Source organism: Ciconia boyciana, chromosome 1 (assembly GCF_034638445.1).
Source record: "Ciconia boyciana chromosome 1, ASM3463844v1, whole genome shotgun sequence".
Taxonomy (NCBI): Eukaryota; Metazoa; Chordata; class Aves; order Ciconiiformes; family Ciconiidae; genus Ciconia; species Ciconia boyciana.
This window is the reverse complement of record NC_132934.1, coordinates 60,199,517-60,218,690: the sequence shown is the minus strand read 5'-3', so window position 1 is coordinate 60,218,690 and position 19,174 is coordinate 60,199,517. Positions and strand designations below refer to the sequence as shown.

Here is a 19,174-nt window from a genome sequence, read left to right as displayed (position 1 = left end):
ACAGATATAACGGAGGTACGTTTTGCTCTTAAATCTCCTAAAGCAAGAAACTCAGAATGAAGCTGAGAGTCACCATAAGCGGCTCTGAAGTCAGGTTACTATGAGGCAGCTCTTGGGCAAACAAGGTTGTACAATTTAAAGGAGATAAATAGCAGATTTCAATCGTTTGGTTAAAGGCATTTGCATTCTACAGGAAGACTACTTAATTCATCACATCTCCATTCAAGTGTACGTGAACAGGCAACTAATACCTTCACCCAACTCAAATACGTTAGATAATTGTTATTTTCAGATTTACTTACCTCTGTGTATATTGGCAAAGCTTTAGAGAGAGTTAGCTGGAGTTCCTTGGAAACCAATAATTACATGTAGCTTTGCAGACAGATTTTTATACTTGGTTCCTATAAGAATATTCTACAAAATGTAACCTCTCTGTTGAGATTTTTACCTTAAACCCTTGGGCTTGTAATGCACTGAAGCAAGAGGTGAAATAGCTAAATCCATTATAGTTAATACTCCTAGAAAATATTCTGTGTGTATTACATTTTCAGACCAAAAGAAACCTCTGTTAAAGTCAGTGTAGATCACTTGAGATACACATTATAATAGTTTGATTAGTAGAGAATAAAAAGTAGACTTTTATAACACCCATTCATCTGAAAACATTATTCCTGCTAAAGTTAACAAGCAAAATCACTGAGTTACGTTAAATAAAATCCAATGACAGCCAGGAAATTTACTGATTGTGAAATATTAAAGCTGTGGTATTAGTTCAATACGATTCTAGAATACTGAATGCCTTAATGCTATGAAAAAAATGAAAGAGAAATCTTCCATTTCTTAATGCTGTAAAGGTAACTTGTAAACACTGTACAGTCTTTTTATGTTTTATTTGGAGAATTGAGATTACAAGATTGATAAAATATAAGCTTAGAAGCCTTGATGTAATGAATAATGGGTTGCCAAATTAGTGCTCAAATAAATGTTGTTTACCAAATTTAATAAACTGTTTTAACTTGCAGCCGAAACCGTCTTTCATTTGATCCTTTCTGAAGGGTTATTTTTCACAACTGAAAAGGTACGGTAACCTGGAGCACAAAACAAAGAATCTGCTTGGGAAATTAGTTTTTCTGGCCTGGGATGGCAACTGATCATACTGATAACTAGTTTCTATTAGGTATGGTAAGGTTAGTAATTATCCTATAAATCCTATTTATCTCTTTTTTAAAACAGCTATATGTTTTGGTAACTGTAGCACTCTCTTCTATAGTTCTCAAGGTGATATTTCTTGCAGTGCACTTTATGTACTGCAATATCTCATAGTCATGATCGCTTATTTTACGTGAAACTGAAACTGTTAAAATGATCCCTTTTAAATTTTTTTTTCCTCATCTACTTCTCATCTTTCACTTCCTACCTTGAAGCCAGAAAAATCTGGACAAGGATTAAAGCACGTATTTTTGAACAAGGTGGAATAACTTATTCAGAGATGTGCTAGAATCCTCCACCAGCTTTAAAATCAAGTTCAGAAATCTGGCTAGAAGGAAAGTTGTGTTGTATCTAGAAGGCATGGGTCAGATGCAGGAATTACCAGCCAGTATTATTCTATCAACTCAACAATATAATACAGCCTGCACTCTGCAAGATATTAGAGACACTGATTAACTGTCTTTCTGATTGTAAAAATCTACAAATCTTCACAAGCTAACAAAACATCAGTAACTGTTCTGTGTGATTTTTTGGGGAGAATCTACAGATTTGTCTGCCAATTCCATTCTGAAACACAAATTAAACAAAAGACTGCTGCAACTACTGTAGGAGAGATGTACTGACATGTAAGGAAGGAAAGATGAATGATAAAATAGGAAAAATAGGAAAGGAAGAAAATGGTGGGGAGGAATACAACTACTTTTGGATATTATTTGCTTTTAATCTACTTAATCACATAACAAACAGACAGCTCTTTCATATTTTTTATTCCAGCAATTTCTTCAAGCCCTTTCCAGCATATAAGAATATTTCTATCTTATTAGCTATGGCTTTATTTCAGCTCCAGAAGTAATCCTCTCTATATTACACAAATGCTATGCAATATTCTTCAATATTAAACTACACTATGACAACCTCAATCCCATGTCTAGAGAGCCAAACAAAGATGCTATTGTAGCACCAACAGCCATAGACGCACTGGTTTTAATCTACTTAGGAAGAACAATAATCACGTTGAAGATGTAGGGGCCCAGGCTTCACAGCCTAGAAGACAGCGTACAAGATGACTGGGCTTCTGCTTCTCATACTGGCCTATCTCTACCCTTAACAGGACCTGTGCTCGCTCAATTACAGCCAACACAAGCAGTGTTGTGTAGGACAGTTGTGACTATACTACGGTCACATCTTCAGTTTATTTTGTAGATACACATTTTGAGTTTTCCAATTCATGACCTTAATGTGTTAAATCCAATCTTGTAAACTACTCCAGGTGTCTGACAGTATATGCTGGTGATGATGATTTCACTGGGCATCTACAGAAGTTCAGGAATCAGTATGCAGAGAGCAGATCATGCATCTCTTCTTTAGAATAGGTATAGACCTGTTATTACAAGCTCACTGGAAAAGTATCTCATTATGAAACACTTTACTTAGACAGTAAAATATTTTAACTAGGCCCAGAAGTTGTTATCTTTAACATATTTTTTTTTAAAGTAAATGTACCAAACAGAAGCATATTCTGTTATGGATTGTGAATTTAACTTTGGAAATTGTGATGAATCCAACATTTTTTGTAATTTTAACTTCACTACATTCAGTTCTCCCCCCGATTACTGATCTCTGCAAACTCTGACATTTAGCAATTTAAAAGCTAAACAGAATTATAAAGAACAAAAAAGGAGGCTTAAAACCTTGATGTTTACATCCTGGACTTTGAGTCATCTTTCACAGAACTATGGAGAAGGACAGTCATGCTACAGGTTAGAAAAAATGATTACAGCAGAATAGCTCAAATGGCTTGAACATTGTTAAATTCAAAGAGAATCTCAGGCTAAAAACATATCATTCTCCAGGTCATCAACTTTTCCTCCTGTTGTTGGTATCTACAAAGTTGAGTGAACCAAGATGACTGCTGTCAGCCCATGTTTTTGAACTTAACTGTGCATTTCACCCAATTCTCCAAGGATATCTAGATACTTTTAAAAAAATCTCTTAGATTCAAGCCTCAAAACAAGAACTGCAGAAGGCAAAGCAACACAAGAGAGGTAAAACTTCAAGGGAGGGAAATAACTACTCAACTGAACAATTCAATGGTTGTCATGACTGAAAAATATTTGAAAAGGGTAAGGGGGGAATAAAGAGATGTATTGAAGATACTGGTGTTCTTAAGCTAAGCATAGCTAAAACACATCTATCCAATATCAGGATATTAACCTTCACACTCAGTTGCTTTTCCTAAACCATGCCAGAGCATTATCTGCAGAACATAAGAATGACCATACATGACGTGTGAAGTACTTCTTCGAATTTATTTTTAACTTGACTCCCTCTCCTTCTGGTATGATACACATTTATATAAATATCCAAAATATAAGTTTCAAAAGTACTGGAATACACTACAGATGCAATTTGCTGTCCCACAAGAAAGGTTCTGATTTCAAACTTTTTCCTGATCTGAAATAACCCCACAATTATAAACACAAAAACTCCACAAAAATAAAGTTAATTGTTCTCAGCTGAAACGTTCACCAGAATCAAAATATTAAGTTTTCATTTTAATCTTTTAAAACATTTATATTTCAGATATTTGTCTCATCCTGTATTTACACATTTGTTGACCTGCTTGCCTGTTTGCCCCCAAAGCTCATTGGCTAATTTAAAATTACGTCATAAGAGGGAAAGAAGTCAGAGGTAATGAAGCTTCTGCAATTGTAAGGAACGCACAGAGAGAGATGAGAGATTGAGAAATACACTGCAGCATGAGCTCAAGATTTATTTAGATACCAGGAGACCCATATGGGAGCTAGATTTTATAAATGCCCTAATTGTGGGAAAAGCAACTTCAACATCAATCAGCTGCATGACATCAATCACAGCAAGTCAGGCTACATTAGTTCCAGCACTCAAAGAGGGTCTGGTGTACTTATAAACTACACATTTCGAAAAGCCAAGCACTACTTCTTGGGGGTTTGGCTTTTTTAAAAAAACAAGACATTTGACCTCATCTCACTTTTCTGTTTTTCTGCAGAAAAACATTTTTTTACTATGAAGTTAGCAAGTACCTCTCTTTGAAACAGAGAAAGAGGAATAATCAGGAAACAGCTCTCCTACTGCTAGTTTTCCATGCAGTCCTAACAGAATTTAGACCTCCAGATGTCCCTTCTTCTTGGAAGGAATTTGTTCACCTTTGCATAATTCAGCTTTAACAGACTGCATTTTTCCCAGAAGTTTGCTCAAAGAATGAGGAAGACAAAGATGAAACAAAACCCTTGAGAAATCCCACAGATTATACTCAGTGTAAACTGCTGTTCCAAAGAAGCTGGCAACTTATTCCTGCTCAAAGAACTCCTTTTCATTCTTATCTTTATGTTTCTGCCAGAAATTACAAACTAAGAACCGACTACAAAAAGAAAGCCAAGACAAAAATGGTAGGCATGTGTTTAGAAACACAAAAAATTCCATCCAATCAAGAGATATATAGAGAGGAGGTAAGCCTACAGCTTACTTTACTTTTATAAAAGAATAAGCATGTACTTAAAAAAATGAGTGTCAAAAGAGAACGTGTGAGTCCTGTACTGGAATTCAAAAGAACAGCGTGGACTTGCTTTCATTTGGCACAACACACTGACAAAAGTAGTAGCTGTTGCAAGATTCATGGCATTTCCTGAGATGATGATATATTGTTTTAAGGATGTGAATTCCTGGCAAGGTAAGGAAGAAACAGCACTGACATCAGCAGTTAGGTGTTGAGCCATTCAGTGGACCTTATTAGTTAAGGATAAAATTGTATTGCAGGATTGTAAGTTTTTAGTTTAATTGAAAGAGTGGTTGAGAAGAAAAAGAAAACATGGTCCTCACTAACTCCACAATTTGACTCCCAGAAGCTTCTCATGACCATGTCGTATTGTGGCTCACATTCTTTATCTAAGGCCATTCTCATTTTGCCACAGAAACTACTTCAAATTTCCAGCCACTGCTCACAAGCAGACTGTTTCTTTATATCATGGGGAGTAAAACACTTTATTTTTTCATATTGACTTGTTAATTTTATTTTCTTAGATGATGGACAGATAAGGGTTCTCATGTCTGTAAAACCAAATCTAATTGTGGGGATACTGACTTGCAAGCTAAACATGACGAGCAGAGAACCAGACCCAGTTTTCACAGCAGGGACCTTCTGGTCAACAGCATACTTCAACCAAACTTTGTCAGTACTCTGTATATCCAAATCACAAGGGTTTCACAGAAAGACAAGTTTTCCAGGATAAAGCAACAAAACTTGGCATAAGCCTGAGGTCTTTACTATCGTGACTGATTTTATTCTTGTAGGATCCCCAAGTAAAAACTGAAGACATACTTAAGGTATCTTGATTTCAGCTGAGACAGAGGTGCTTAAGTGACAATTCTCAGCATATCTCCTTAAAAAAATAACGAGAGAGGAGTATACCACCACCATGGACTCCAAAATGGAAATGTACACAGAAGCAGCTTTTACGAAGGGGTTGCTAGGAAGCCAGTCTTAACTAAAACACATCTCCTATAAACCTGTTCAGGCACCCATCACAGTAACATCCTTATTATACGCAGAGGCACCCTGCATAAGTTTCTCAGAACTTTATTAAAAAGACAGGATCAATACAGAGGTTGAAACTTCTACTTTAAATGGACACTGGATTAAGTTTTCTTGTTTAATCCTGTTGAGACACACAGCAGAAAAAATTCAGGCAAACTGAGCAAATCATAATGAAAAAAGCAATTTTAGATTTTGCCCCTTTCTGATTACATTGTCTGTGAAGGGATTATTTTCTGATGTTTGTTCATCAGTTGCAAGTGTATGATAGACATTTTAGCAATTAATTATTTGTTTGCCTCTTCCTATGAGCAACTCATTGCAAGCATTAAAAATTCAGGCAGTTTTCATCACGCACACAGATCATGTGACAAACTTTTGGCACTTAACTGGATAAAGCTGAACTCCCAGAATCACTTTTCTGATTCAAGTATTCAGAAATATGATTTCAAAATCTGCTTCCCATGAATATTAAAACTGGATATTCATTGTTTCTGTAGACAGACTTCCCAATTAACATATTCACTAGAATATTTATGGAAAGCATACACAAAAAGAGTGTGAACAGCATCAAAGTGAATCCATTTAAATACTAAGATGAATATTTGCAGCCTTCCTTCATTTCACTTTATTGTATTTTATGAGGTGTTTGCCCAACTCTGGCTTCAATCATGTCTCTACAGATTACTTGGACTAAAATGTACTGTCAGAAAATGATAGTTGCCCAACACTGGAGTGAAAAGAGGACAATCAAGGAAAGCAAGTCCCCAGGAAAGAAGGGAGGCTCTGTTTTTAACATGTTACCCTGGCAGTTAAGAAAAAACAGAGTCAACTTCCTGCTCTCTCACAGACTCCTTACATGATCTCACGCAACTTCTCAAGTTTTCATCTTAAGGTTACGTTACTGACTCTTCCTTTCCTGTGAAATATGTTCTACACAGGAGCCCTACACAGACACTTTATGGCTTTCAACCTCAAGTGGATCCACCACGCAGAAACTGATAACTCAAGTGTATTTTCATCCTGTCAAATGGAAGTGACTGTGAATCTGCCGAGGCCACATAGCCACAGTGGACACTTTTTTGAGGAATCAGTAATCTAGAGAGCATGTGTCAAATTACAGTTCCAAGCCTCCATTTTATATGACCTTCATAGTAAAGGGGATTGGAAACTACTGCATATAGCTTGAAAAATGATGCTATTTCTGGAGCTACTGTTCGTTAGTGAAATTGCTATTTTCTTTCTAATGAAAATTCATCATATATTATTTGATTATTTCCTCTTCCCTGTTTTAAATGCACTCCACCATTCCTACTCTATTACCTTGCCTTTTGAATGTAATTTAGAAATGTTGGAACAATTAGGTTTTTCATTCAAAGTAACTGATAACTGAAATTATGCTGTCCTTGTGCATTATTAAAAACAACAACAGTAACCAGGTACGTTCAAAGGCTATACAATATTCAGAATCTTCTTTAATATTCTAGTTCATAACGTTAATAGACATTTATACATGATTAATGAGGCTTTTAGTAGCTGTTGCTGTCACAGCTTGGGTAATGCCACCTCCAATGAATATTCGAAGGGAAGGGTCTTACTGGCAATGTCTGAGTGACAGCTGTGAAGTAGCAGGCTGCAGTGTACTTTCTGACAAGAGAAACAAAACCCAAAATGAAACAAAATTCTGTCCTATAGAATTGCAAACTATTTAAAAAACAGAACATGGGAACTGATTACATTGGGCATATTTTATATCACAGATTCACTAACAAAGAGCTCATAAAGGGTTTCTAAATGTGATCCCACTGCCATGGTATGGCAAATGAGTAACTTAAGTTCTTAAACACATGGATGAGTAATGTAATTCCTAATTACATCAAGAACACGTAATTTTAGGGCACAGCACTGCAGATATCAGTACCAAAGAGAGATATTTGATTCTGGCGCCCTGAAACATACAAACAAACAAACAAAAAACTGCAAAAGAATACAAAAAAAAAAGAGAACATTTTTTGCTATGACAACTCAGCTAGCTCAGCCTTTTTAACTTAGTGAAAAAAAGACTGAGAGGTGATTCGACTACTATATGTAAGTACCTTCAAAGGGAAACATACCCGGGCCTGACAGGGGAATAACTAGCATGGATTCACCAAGGATAAATCATGCCTGGCCAACCTGACTGCCTTCTGTGATGAAATTACTAGATTTGTGAATAAGAGATGACCAGTAGATGCGATCTCCCTTGAATTTAGCACAGCTTTCAATATGGTCTCCCTAAGCATTCTTGTATTCAAGTTGGGATTTTACAGTCTGTATGGGTGGACTACTAGATGGGTGAAAAACTAGCTGGAATGTTGGGCTCAAAGCATGATGGTTACGCATTCATGCTCTGTCTGGAAGTTAGTTTCATGTGGAGTTCCTCAGCACCTATTCTGTGACCAGTCCTTTTCAATATTTTTATCAATGACTCGAAGGAGAAATCAGAATTCACCCGTATCAAGATTGCAAATGACACCAAGCCTGGGGGTTGTAGTCAATACACTCACAGGCAAGAGTGCCACCCAGGGGGACCTAGGCAGGCTGGAGGAATGAACAAAGCAAAGCCCTGTACCTGGGAAGGACTAACTCTCTCATAATGGCACAGGCTGTGGACTAGTCCTGCTGGGAAGAACCTGTAGTCCTGGTGGACAGAACATTAAACATGAGCCAGCAGCATGCCTGGACAGTGATGAAAGCCAATGGCATCCTGGGCTGTATCAACAGGAACATAGCAAATAGACTGAGGGAAGTGACTATTCCCCTTTACTTGGTACTCATTGGACCACATCTGGAACACTGTGTCCAGTTTGAGGTCCCAACTATAAGAACAACATTGATGAAGTTCAGCGTAGGGCTATCAAGTTGTACGGGGGCTGAAGTGCTTGCCCTGGGCTTGTTCAGCCTGGAGAAGAGAAGGCTCTGTGGGACTTACCAGCAGCCCCCCAGTATCAACAAGCAAGTTGCAGGAAGACGGAGCCAGGCTCTTCACAGAAGGGGTGAAGGGGATGAGTGACATCAGCTATAAACTGAAGCAAGGGAGGTTCAAACTAGATATAAAGAGAAACTCTTCCACCTAAGGACAGTCAAGCAGTGGCAGAAGTTGCCCAGGGAGGCCATGTAGACTCTATCCTTGCAGGTTTTCAATACACAACTGGATAAAGGCCTAAGAAATCTTGCCTGACCCCAAAGCCCACCCAGATTTGAGCAGGAGTTTAACCAGAGAATTCCTGAGGTCCCTTCCACCCTGAATAATTGAGTCTATGAAGATACCAGGTACTGACATTTTCTTTAACTTAGTGGGGAAAAGTATAACAAGAACCATTTACTTAAGTCTAAACCAAATGAACTGAAAAGAAAACTTCCAGCACTGCCTGTGATTAACCAAAGAAACTAGTACCAGAAGACAGAGAGGACTCTCCACTCCTGCTGGTTTCAAAGCAAGGCACAATGCTGTTGTGGGACATCTTTTACTCAAGTATACACAGAGAGCTTAAAACATAAGTAAATTGTGTGAATCATAGTGGAGTACAAAACAAGAAGTCAGATAAAATGACAAAATGGCTTTAACTCTCTGCCCGGAATACCTACAAGTTAAGGAAAATGCTAGCTATTATTCAGTTAAATAAATATTTTAACTGACCTTAGTTTTTAACCAACAAAGATTAAATCATGCCCCATCAAAAACTAAAAAAAAAAACAAAACCAAAAAACACAAAAAAACCAGACACAGAAAAATAACAGAAAGAACTGTTAACTTTGTATAAGTTCCAGTCCTTTTCCAGTGCAAGGCTTCTTAATAGGTAATGGGCTTTGCTCCCTGGTTTGCATTTAAGATTAATTCACACTGAGAGCTTTAAGTCACTTCAAATACCATGTAGCAGCAAATTTCAAGATTTGTATTGAGCTCTCTGTAAAAACAAAGGATTCTACACACACAAGAATTTAAAGCAGCATGCCATTACCAACTGCAGACACAATTAAAACAGTCATTTTGACAAGGCAGCATAATATTCTTCTAAAAGCAAAAAGGTGAGGCCTGCATTTGCTCAGCTTTTAAAAAATCAAACAAAATCAGTACTGTTCTGCCTTCCAGATCACTAGTTTTCAAGTATGCAGCCAGCACCCCTTATATGTCCAACTTAATATGAATCCCTTACGTGCTTCATCCTAGAATGAGCTCATAGAGTTACTGCCCATTAAGGCAGAATTTTAAGTAACCAAATAAATCTGCATAAGCAAATATTTGTACCTGGCATGTAACTAATTCAGAAATGTATGTAATACACACTGAAAATCTTTACATGTTCTTACTTGTAATTTAACTTGGCATCCAATTTTGTTTTGAAACAAAGCACAAATTCATCAGCCAAGGTTACATAAAGGAAGCTTGACATTTTAAACAATGCATTTTTAAAATTATCAGACTGTAAACTAGTGTTTGAATAGTTTTTAAAAGACTGAAACACCTCGGACACCTACAAAGGCTGAACAGCTTTTTTGACTCTTGCCAAAATAACACACCTGTTGCCAGACATAAAATGTTCCATCTCAACAAAACAAAAAAAAAAAAAAAAGAAGGAAAAGAAAGCTACAAAGTAACAAGAAATAGGAGATCCAGCATCTTCTAACCTCACCTAACTGAAGTACCACTGCTGAACTCCTCCAAGGCCAGAAAAAAAGTTCATCAGATAGACAATTTAAAAGGCAAAATAGTGGTTAATCCAAGTCTGTTTATAAAAAGTGCTAGTTATATAGCTGCAAGTCAATGTACCTATAAACTTGAGGATCTCCACCTGAAAAAAGAAGAGGACAGAAAGATATTCCAGCTATAGCAACCCACCACCACGCAGAGGGATGTGGATTCAAATGGATTTTCTGTAAAGAGATTTTATATAGGTATTCATTGATTTTCTGTGTTCAGCCTTCTAGCACAATAAGCATAGAGGCAGTGGCCAGAACTAATAATCTTCACACAAAGGCAAGAAAAGAACCTCATGTGTTTGCAGGTTTGGGCCATGTAGGCATTTATATAACTAAATCAGGAGCCCATAAAACATTTCACAGAATTCTTTGTGGCTACATTTACACCTCATAGAACAGAGTCCCACCACTGTCCAGCTTTCCACAAACTAGGTACCACCGTGTGTTCCCTGGTCCAGTGAGCAACAGCACAGTGGACCACAGGACAAGAGAAAGTCTGCAGCTGAGTGACCATTACCTAGCAGGTAATGCAAAGAACCATGCCAGACACTCATTTCCCTGACTTGTACTGTAGGCCCTCCATGCTCTCGTAGCTAGACACACTTCCTGCTTTGTGTCCCAAAATCAGACTCAGTGTCCCATGTCATCCATACATATAAGGTCTAACACACAGATCCATAAAAACAAGAGTTGTGTAAAGAGTGCCCAGAACACAAACAGATGCCCTTTTAAACACTTTTAAATAATATTAAGGACAGATCTGAAACGAGACGTTAATTTTAATTAAAAGTAAAATCTTACAGGGGATAGGATGGATAAACTTTTAAAAATTAGAAAACACAGAGAAGAAGTGAGTAAGGTGGGAGTTTTTTAAAACTTTTTTAAAAGTTACACTTTTTAAAAGTTCAAAGGTGAGAAGAAAATCAAATAACTGGGACCAGCAATTACCTCCTCCTCAGCAGTGAGAACATGGTAAGGAAGGCCCTTTATCGAAATGTGCACCTTGGGAACTATTTCCTATGCAAGCCAAACCAGATTTATTTAAATAAAATCAATGATGACTGATCTGCATTTATCTGCCCTGATACAAAACATTCAAACACCCCACCCTCAGCCATTATTCCCCTCCTACCTTCAAAACTCCCAGCAAACAGATAAATCCACGTAATGGCTGGGACAAAAAGGACGGTCAGAGAGGCAGCCAGGAATTTCCGTCGCCCTCTGCAGATTCCCAGCATTCTCTCAGGAGCGCAGATTCCCAACCCAGTGCTGTTCCTATGTCGGAAGCAAATAGTCCACAGCCTCCCACATATTACTCCCTGAAAAGGAAAGGAAAAAATGTTTCAACAGCTTATCTCTCTACAGAAAGGTAGACTATGCCAGTGTTCCTAAAGAGTTAAAAGAACAAGGCTAAAAATAGGGTTACCACAATTGCAAAGCAGTACCCATTTCAACATTATCCATGAGTACTTAATAATAAAGCAAGTTTTAGAAGTCAGACTACGACAGTAAGTCAATAAAACACATCACATCACCTAAACACACACAGAGCTAATCTTACGAAGAGACATCACCTTTATTTGTTTTTTCACCACCCTTTTACTCTACAGAAACTCTGGGTTCTTTGATGCCTGTATGTGGTGGTGCCCCTGGGCAGATAAGAGAAAGCCACCCATATTTCTTCCCCTGCTCCCACGAGCAAAGGTCACACCAATGAATCCATGAGCTGGCTGCAGGTGGTCATGAACCCAAGAGGATGAACAGAAAAATGAAAGGTAAAGTTTGGGGGCAGAGGGATATTATTAAAATGACCCACTTTGCTAATCAAAAAGCAATGCTGATGAACTGCTATATAAAAGGGGAGAAGAGAAAGAGCAAAATGGGCAAGGAAGCTTCCTTAGGCACAAAAGGGGATATCAGGAGCTTTAGACTGCATGCTATGAGAAAAGAAAGGGATTCTGGAGAGTGCCACTGTTTTTATGAGAGAAAAAAAAATAGAATCTTAATTTGTTTAAATTACTGTTCTGCATTTCAGAGAGGCCAAGATGGCAAAACAATCTGATTATTTTTATTCACAAGAAAATTAATATTCCCACACCAGTGCAGGCATGCAGGGCATAAAGATAATATTTCATATCTTCTGCCTTTTTTTTTTTGAAAAGGGAGGAAAGGATAGTGTTAGACTAGAGAAGCTGGAGAAGGAAAGGGAGGTATTAAGTCCATGCATATCTAGTTCAAGCTTTGTGTGAAAGGGCTTATGTGTTCTAATTTTAAAAAAAGAATTGGTCTACAAGAATGTCAGGGAAAGAAACACAGACTATGGCAGTACAAGGTGTTTAATAACAGTGCCCTTTGGCTTGTGTTTAAACTAGTACTAGAGCTGAAATCAGCAATTAAAGCATTTCTACACTGACGTATTAACAATGGCTACTGTGTGCCTTGAAAATATGTCTGAGCTCTACAACTCCACGTATACTGCAGTGAAAGTCAATTCTGAAATCAAATTACAGCAAAGATGAGAATTATAAACAAGAGAAATGGTTCAGACAAAGAACTCTGCTGCTGGAGATACCTGGCTGCAGTAATCAGGCAAACTTACAGCTGTTCCTCGAATGTTCAATAGAGCCCACTTTACTACACTACAGTTTAAGAGCCACGATAGTACTCCTGACCTTGGAACTGATAAAATGGACTATAATTTGTCCAGAGCCAGCACAAAAAGCATTCCATTGTGTCAGCTTTTCAAGGCAACAAATGCCTCACCACAGAGATTTTGCACAAAACATGTGGACAGACTTAATATTAACAACTGTGGTATTAGAGTCACTATGTTAGACAGAGACACATATTTGGTAGATAAATTGTGGAGAACTCTTATCTTTATTCACTGTATTTGGATAACGATTACATTTCATTTCTTTTCCTTACATCACATAGCTTGTACAACTACTCTGAAGAGAGTCCTTTACATGCCTACTTGAAAAACACAGATAATTCTCCTGGCTTATGTGTTTTACACTTGCTATATGTGTGTATATTGTAAAGTGCACATAATCACTTACTTTAAGTAGGAATATTATTATTTTTTTCCTGTAACATCATGGTGTGCACCACTGACATCAATCTGTGCATGTAAAAATGAATCTTTGAAAAAACAAACTCACAAGCAGGGTCATTCTCCAATAGCAACATCTTGTAATGCATCATGCATTGGATACATACTGCTCCTACCAATGATACCTGTAAAACCCACAGGTAGCGAAGTAAGAGTCAACAATACATGTTTCTGAAATCATGCTGTTACAAGTACACTGATACCAGTTTCTGGGATAATGACACCCAGACTCTGAAGCTTGGGGTGACAGTCCAGCTATTGGATTAATTAATCCTGGGGCTGCATATTTAAGAAAAACTTCATTTTTTCCTATATATTTTTTTGAGTATCCAGGCATGCTAAGTTTCTGAATAGGTCAACATGGAGGATGAAATCCTGCTTTTCTGCTCCATGAATGTAAAGTACCCTAACAAATTAAGAAAGTATAATGAGCAACACTGAACTCCCAATTCAGCTACAAAGGAAAGCTAGGAATGTGGCAAACTCAGCTTTCTACAAATTGTCATCATTCAGACAAAACAGCCAAATCAATCTGCACATTCACGCACATCTTTTATCTAACTAGGAAGACATTTGGGAAAATCCTAGACAGACAAGTCAGCTTGTGATGGATCACACTAGGAAATGTTGAGATACTTCTTTTAATACTGCTTTAAAAGAGGAAAGAGCCATAAACTATTTTAAAGGAAGTTTCTACCAAACCTCTCCAAAGTTGTGAATAGCTTCCCTTGAGACTTAAATATTAATTTTCAGTATATAAAATCATCACACCTGCTGAGTAGTTTTTTCCAAACTAGATAATGCATCATGTGCAAACCCCACACAAGCAATTGTATAAAAGGTCCATGAATGGTAATGAAGATGCTTAGCTTAAAGGAAAAGCTTTGGACTCAATCACGTATTCATTATTGGTTTTATTTGTAAAGAATTTTACCTAACTTACCATCATCAAAGAAACTGAAAGAAGATATTGCAGTTCTTTGACTTGGTTTTCCTTTCAATTCAACAGGTGTCAGATTGATATCCGTCATGAAAGTGACTGACCACACTGGCTGGAGCAAGGGCTGAGCACAGAACAGGACAGCACTGTGCATATTTCTGCCATATGAGCTCACCATTGCCTTTCAGACTTCTCCTCCAGCATCCACTGCTCCTCAAGCCATAGCCCTACTGAATCAGACTGTCATCTGCCTAAAAGGTCCTAGAAGGCAGTTTCACGGTACAGGCTAAAAATGAAGCTACTTCAGATGTGACATTGCTAGCTATATTAATCTTTTCAGTAATAACAAACACTATAAGATGGTTCACTTCATTTACACAAATCCATGCAGTGTTCCTCCTGATAGCTTTCAGTCTTAACAGCTGTGCTAACTAAACACCTGTAGTCAGAAATACATAGCATGAAATACGTTGGAAGAAAAATAAAAAGGATAAGGAAGTAACTGGCCAATTTAAGCACAGGATCTAGGTACGATACTCCGATCAAAAAACAGCCAGTGGCTCCTCTTAATCTGTTGCCCAATGTTAATATTTTCAGATACACTAACTGAGCCACACTGAACATCTGCAACTTTAGTCACCTTTATTGGATTTATCTCAAAGCAAAAGAGATCGAAATTAGCCCCAGAGTGAAAGGGAACCGTTGGGAGTGTTTCTGGTAAGGGGTCTGCAGTTTGAAACATGGTCTCAGCTTCACTCCTCCAGACACAATCAGATTTTCTGCCTGTGCCACAGATCCAGAGAAGGTGCATGCATTTCAGGATATTCTTCTACCTTGGTCTTGATTTTTTAATGTACTGAATGTGCTCCAAGAGCATCATATAAATATATCTTAGAAATCTGATGAAATGAGTAATATCCACAAAAGTTAGCTGTATGTACATCATGCATGTATGTCTTGCTGTCAGTTAGATGCTCTACGCTTCTACAATACACCCAGTTCAAGATTTATAAAACCTACTGCACATGTACAGATCAACAGACATTAATACAGCAACCTCAGGCCAGCTCAGGAATCCTTGATTCCTGCTAATGGTGCTATAAAAGCCTACTAGCTTGGAGGGGTGTGTGAGGGGTCACAGTGGGAATTAAAATAAATTGGGTTTCTCATTACAAAGACTTACTCGTGACCTCTTACCACATGGCAACAGTGAACAGAATTACTTTCGTTACCTTCATATACAGTCAAATGCTTCCATTAACTACATTACCGTGTCAGAGTGGTTGCTTTGTTTTAAATCCAGGATTATCTCCTCAGTTAAGTGTGAAGCAGCTCTCAACCAGTATGAGCAGCACATATATTAAAGCATGTAACACAACACTAATCACATTGGTATTCAGTTTGGTACCATAAAGGAAAGGTGTGGAATAAACCCAACATTATGAAATAAAAGATGAAAGAATTAAATGGTAAATCTTTATTTAAATAAACATCCCCTTGTTAATATACTCCACTTCTGAAGTTCTTAAAACAGAAATAGCATTTTGAAGGAAAATGCCATCTCCTCTCTCATCAACCTCTTCTTCTTCTCCCACATGGAAGAACGTGCTACAGAAACAAATCTAAGGCTCCCTTTGCTCCCAGACTCTGGATTTTCTTGGCACTGGAGATCTTCCCCCTGAATCAGACTTCTTAATCCTATGATATCGTGACTTTAAAGAGGGATTTGGAGTAAATTCAGACTCAGCATCCACCTCAGAAGTTCTGTGAAGCCACTTTAAAGGAACAGATTACAGCAGAGTTTCCAAATGCTGCCAAATTTACTCTTTCTCAACTAGTTACAAGAAAATAGTCCTATGTATAAGAGAGAAAATAGCCAGTAAGTTGACAGCACAAATGAGTTCTGCCTTGGAACTGTGCTAACTGCTCTGAGGGCACACAGGATTGACACCTTCTTTTATATCTTCACTCAGTATGTGCCATGGCTCAAGGAAAATTCTATTAGTGTCCTGTTAATCAAAGTTTTCTAGAGGGTTCCAGATGTAAGCAACACCACCACAAGAATGGGGATCTATCCTGATGGTAGAGTAGTCACAGACAGTGAGAAGTAAATAAATAATATACTTCCACATTTTTCCTTTTTCATTCCCATGTATTCCTTTTTATGTATGTACATATGTATATACTTATATATGCATTTTTAATGGCATTCCTTTTTCCTTTCAAGCCTAGACTGCTCAAAACAAGGAAAACCTGCAACTTTAAAAATTATCAAGGAATAACACAATTTAAGATCAACAGGATAAGAATCTTTTCTAAGCCTCCACTAAAATGTCACTGTTAATATGCCGGGCAAAAAAAAAAAAAATCTATCAGTTGAGAAGAGATAACAGCAACAAAACACAATCATGACAGAAAGATCAATCTTGGCTGTTATTCACATTTCATTTGCAACCCAAGAATGATACTTATTTTCAAAGCAGTTACTGACCTCAGTTTTTAATGAGTTCTCCAAACTCTGCTTTACTATACCCCCTCACCTATATGGGCATATAGCATCAGTATTTCCTGACTCCCCACAATTTATCTCAGGACTCCACACAACTCAAAGAGAGTGAAACAGAGCCTGACTTGGTTTGTGTACAGCAGAAGCCTAACAAGATACTATATATACATATTAAAAATACCTTAGAATTTGAGATCCCAGTGTCATTGAATTATAAACATACTAGAGACCACGGCCAACCAGCAGTAGTAACTGTGACAGAGAATCTTTCAATAGTAAAGCAATTCTGCTCCAGAATCACAGTCTACACTCAGACCACAGCATTATTACATATCTGAATTTCAGGCTTAAAAAAAGGATAAAGCTCCACATCTTTCCAAATCAAGGCCTCTCCACCTGTAATAATGGCAGGAAGAAAAATAAAAAGTAACATGCTACCTGTTCTTGGCTGAAAGAGAATATCAGTATGTTGCTGCATCATTGCTCTTCCTGCCTCTATACCAGGGCATCTTTCTCCTTCATAATCAAATACTGAAGAGTCATGGCTTTGTCCATTCATTAATTCCCTTTCTTAGGTATTGTGTGCATGCAACCACATAGAAAACAAAATGTTCTTTAAATCAGAAGTAAGGCGCTACATGCAACATACATAACGACTCTCAAGAATTTTGATGCTAATACTTTGCTTCTCAGCTAAAGTTCTTGGATGCTTTTCAAAAGCAGCGTTTACCTTCATTAGAATCCTCTAAGTACAAAGCTGCTCTAACAAGGAAATTGATTAAAGATTCATAAGAAGGTTTTGCCCAGGAGAAAACAATTATTGCTTGAAGTGTTCGTCCCTGACAAAAGAACCCATGTCCCTCTATGAAGCAAAGTCCTATTATAAAAAAAAAGAGCCCTGTTTTTTACTGCATAGATCTCAAACGGCAAGTTAGTTTTACATGGGGATTTGTAACACGCTTATAGCAGCTACTTACTTGTCAGATGGAAATAGAAATTGGCACCGTACTTGCAAATTGCTCTTTATGAAATACTTGTATTAAATTAAAAAAATAAAAGGAGAGAGAAATGGGCCCAGGTGGCTCTCCCCTCAATCCTGACAGTGAGGACGAAGGAGCTGAGGAGGAGTGGATGGATCCTCTGGGTCAAAAATTGGTTGCACAGCTGGTATTGATAAGAGATATTTTAATTTTACAAGCATGGGACCCTTATCTGAGAATGGAGGACTGCTAACAAGAGACAGGATCCATCTGACCACATGGGGCAAAAGTGTCTTTTCCAATAGGCTGGGGCCAAATCAGTGAGGAATTAAATTGTGAATGACAAGGAGGGAAATGAAAACCCAACAAGAAATGAGAAAGTACTGGATTGGGCCGTCAAGGAAAGGATGTTGAGTGATGTGGACAGCAGATACCTGTACGCAGCACAGAATCACAGAATCATTTAGGTTAGAAAAGACCTTTAAGATCATCAAGTCCAACCGTTAACCTTGCACTGCCAAGTCCACCACTAAACCATATTCCTAAGAACCACATCTACACGTCTTCTAAATGGTGACTACACCACTTCCCTGGGCAGTCTGCTTGACAACCCTTTCGGTGAAGACATTTTTTCTAATATCCAATCTAAACCTCCCCTGGCACAACTTGAGGCCATTTCCTCTTGTCTTATGGCTTGTTACTTGGCAGAAGAGACCAACATCCACCTCTCTACAACCTCCTTTCAGGTAGTTGTAGAGAGCCATAACGTCTCCTCTCAGCCTCCTTTTCTCCAGGCTAAACAACCCCAGTTCCCTCAGCTGCTCCTCATCAGACTTGTGCTCTAGACCCTGCACCAGCTTCGTTGCCCTTCTCTGGACACGCTCCAGCACCTCAATGTCTCTCTTGTAGTGAGGGGCCCAAAACTGAACATAGTATTCAAGATGTGGCCTCACCAGTGGGGGAACAATCACTTCCCTAGTCCTGCTGGCCACACTATTTCTGATACAAGCCAAGATGCTACTGGCCTTCTTGGCCACATGGGCACACTGCTGGCTCATATTCAGCCGGCTATTGACCAATAACCCCAGGTCATTTTCCACTAGGCAGCTTTCCA

The 19,174-nt window shown here is 38.1% G+C and overlaps 1 protein-coding gene across 3 annotated transcripts in view; it reads right to left on the bottom strand.

The window, feature by feature from the left end:
* Positions 1–19,174, bottom strand: part of LARGE1 (LARGE xylosyl- and glucuronyltransferase 1) — a 300,884-nt gene that overhangs the window by 202,078 nt on the left and 79,632 nt on the right. For all 3 annotated transcript variants that reach the window (XR_012043802.1, XM_072870284.1, XM_072870273.1), the window contains one exon: positions 11,652–11,838. Coding sequence is in view for 2 of the 3 variants with exons in the window: in XM_072870284.1 (XP_072726385.1) it covers positions 11,652–11,757 (106 nt within the window). In the remaining variant the exon portion in view is untranslated. The remainder of the gene's footprint in view (positions 1–11,651; positions 11,839–19,174) is intronic.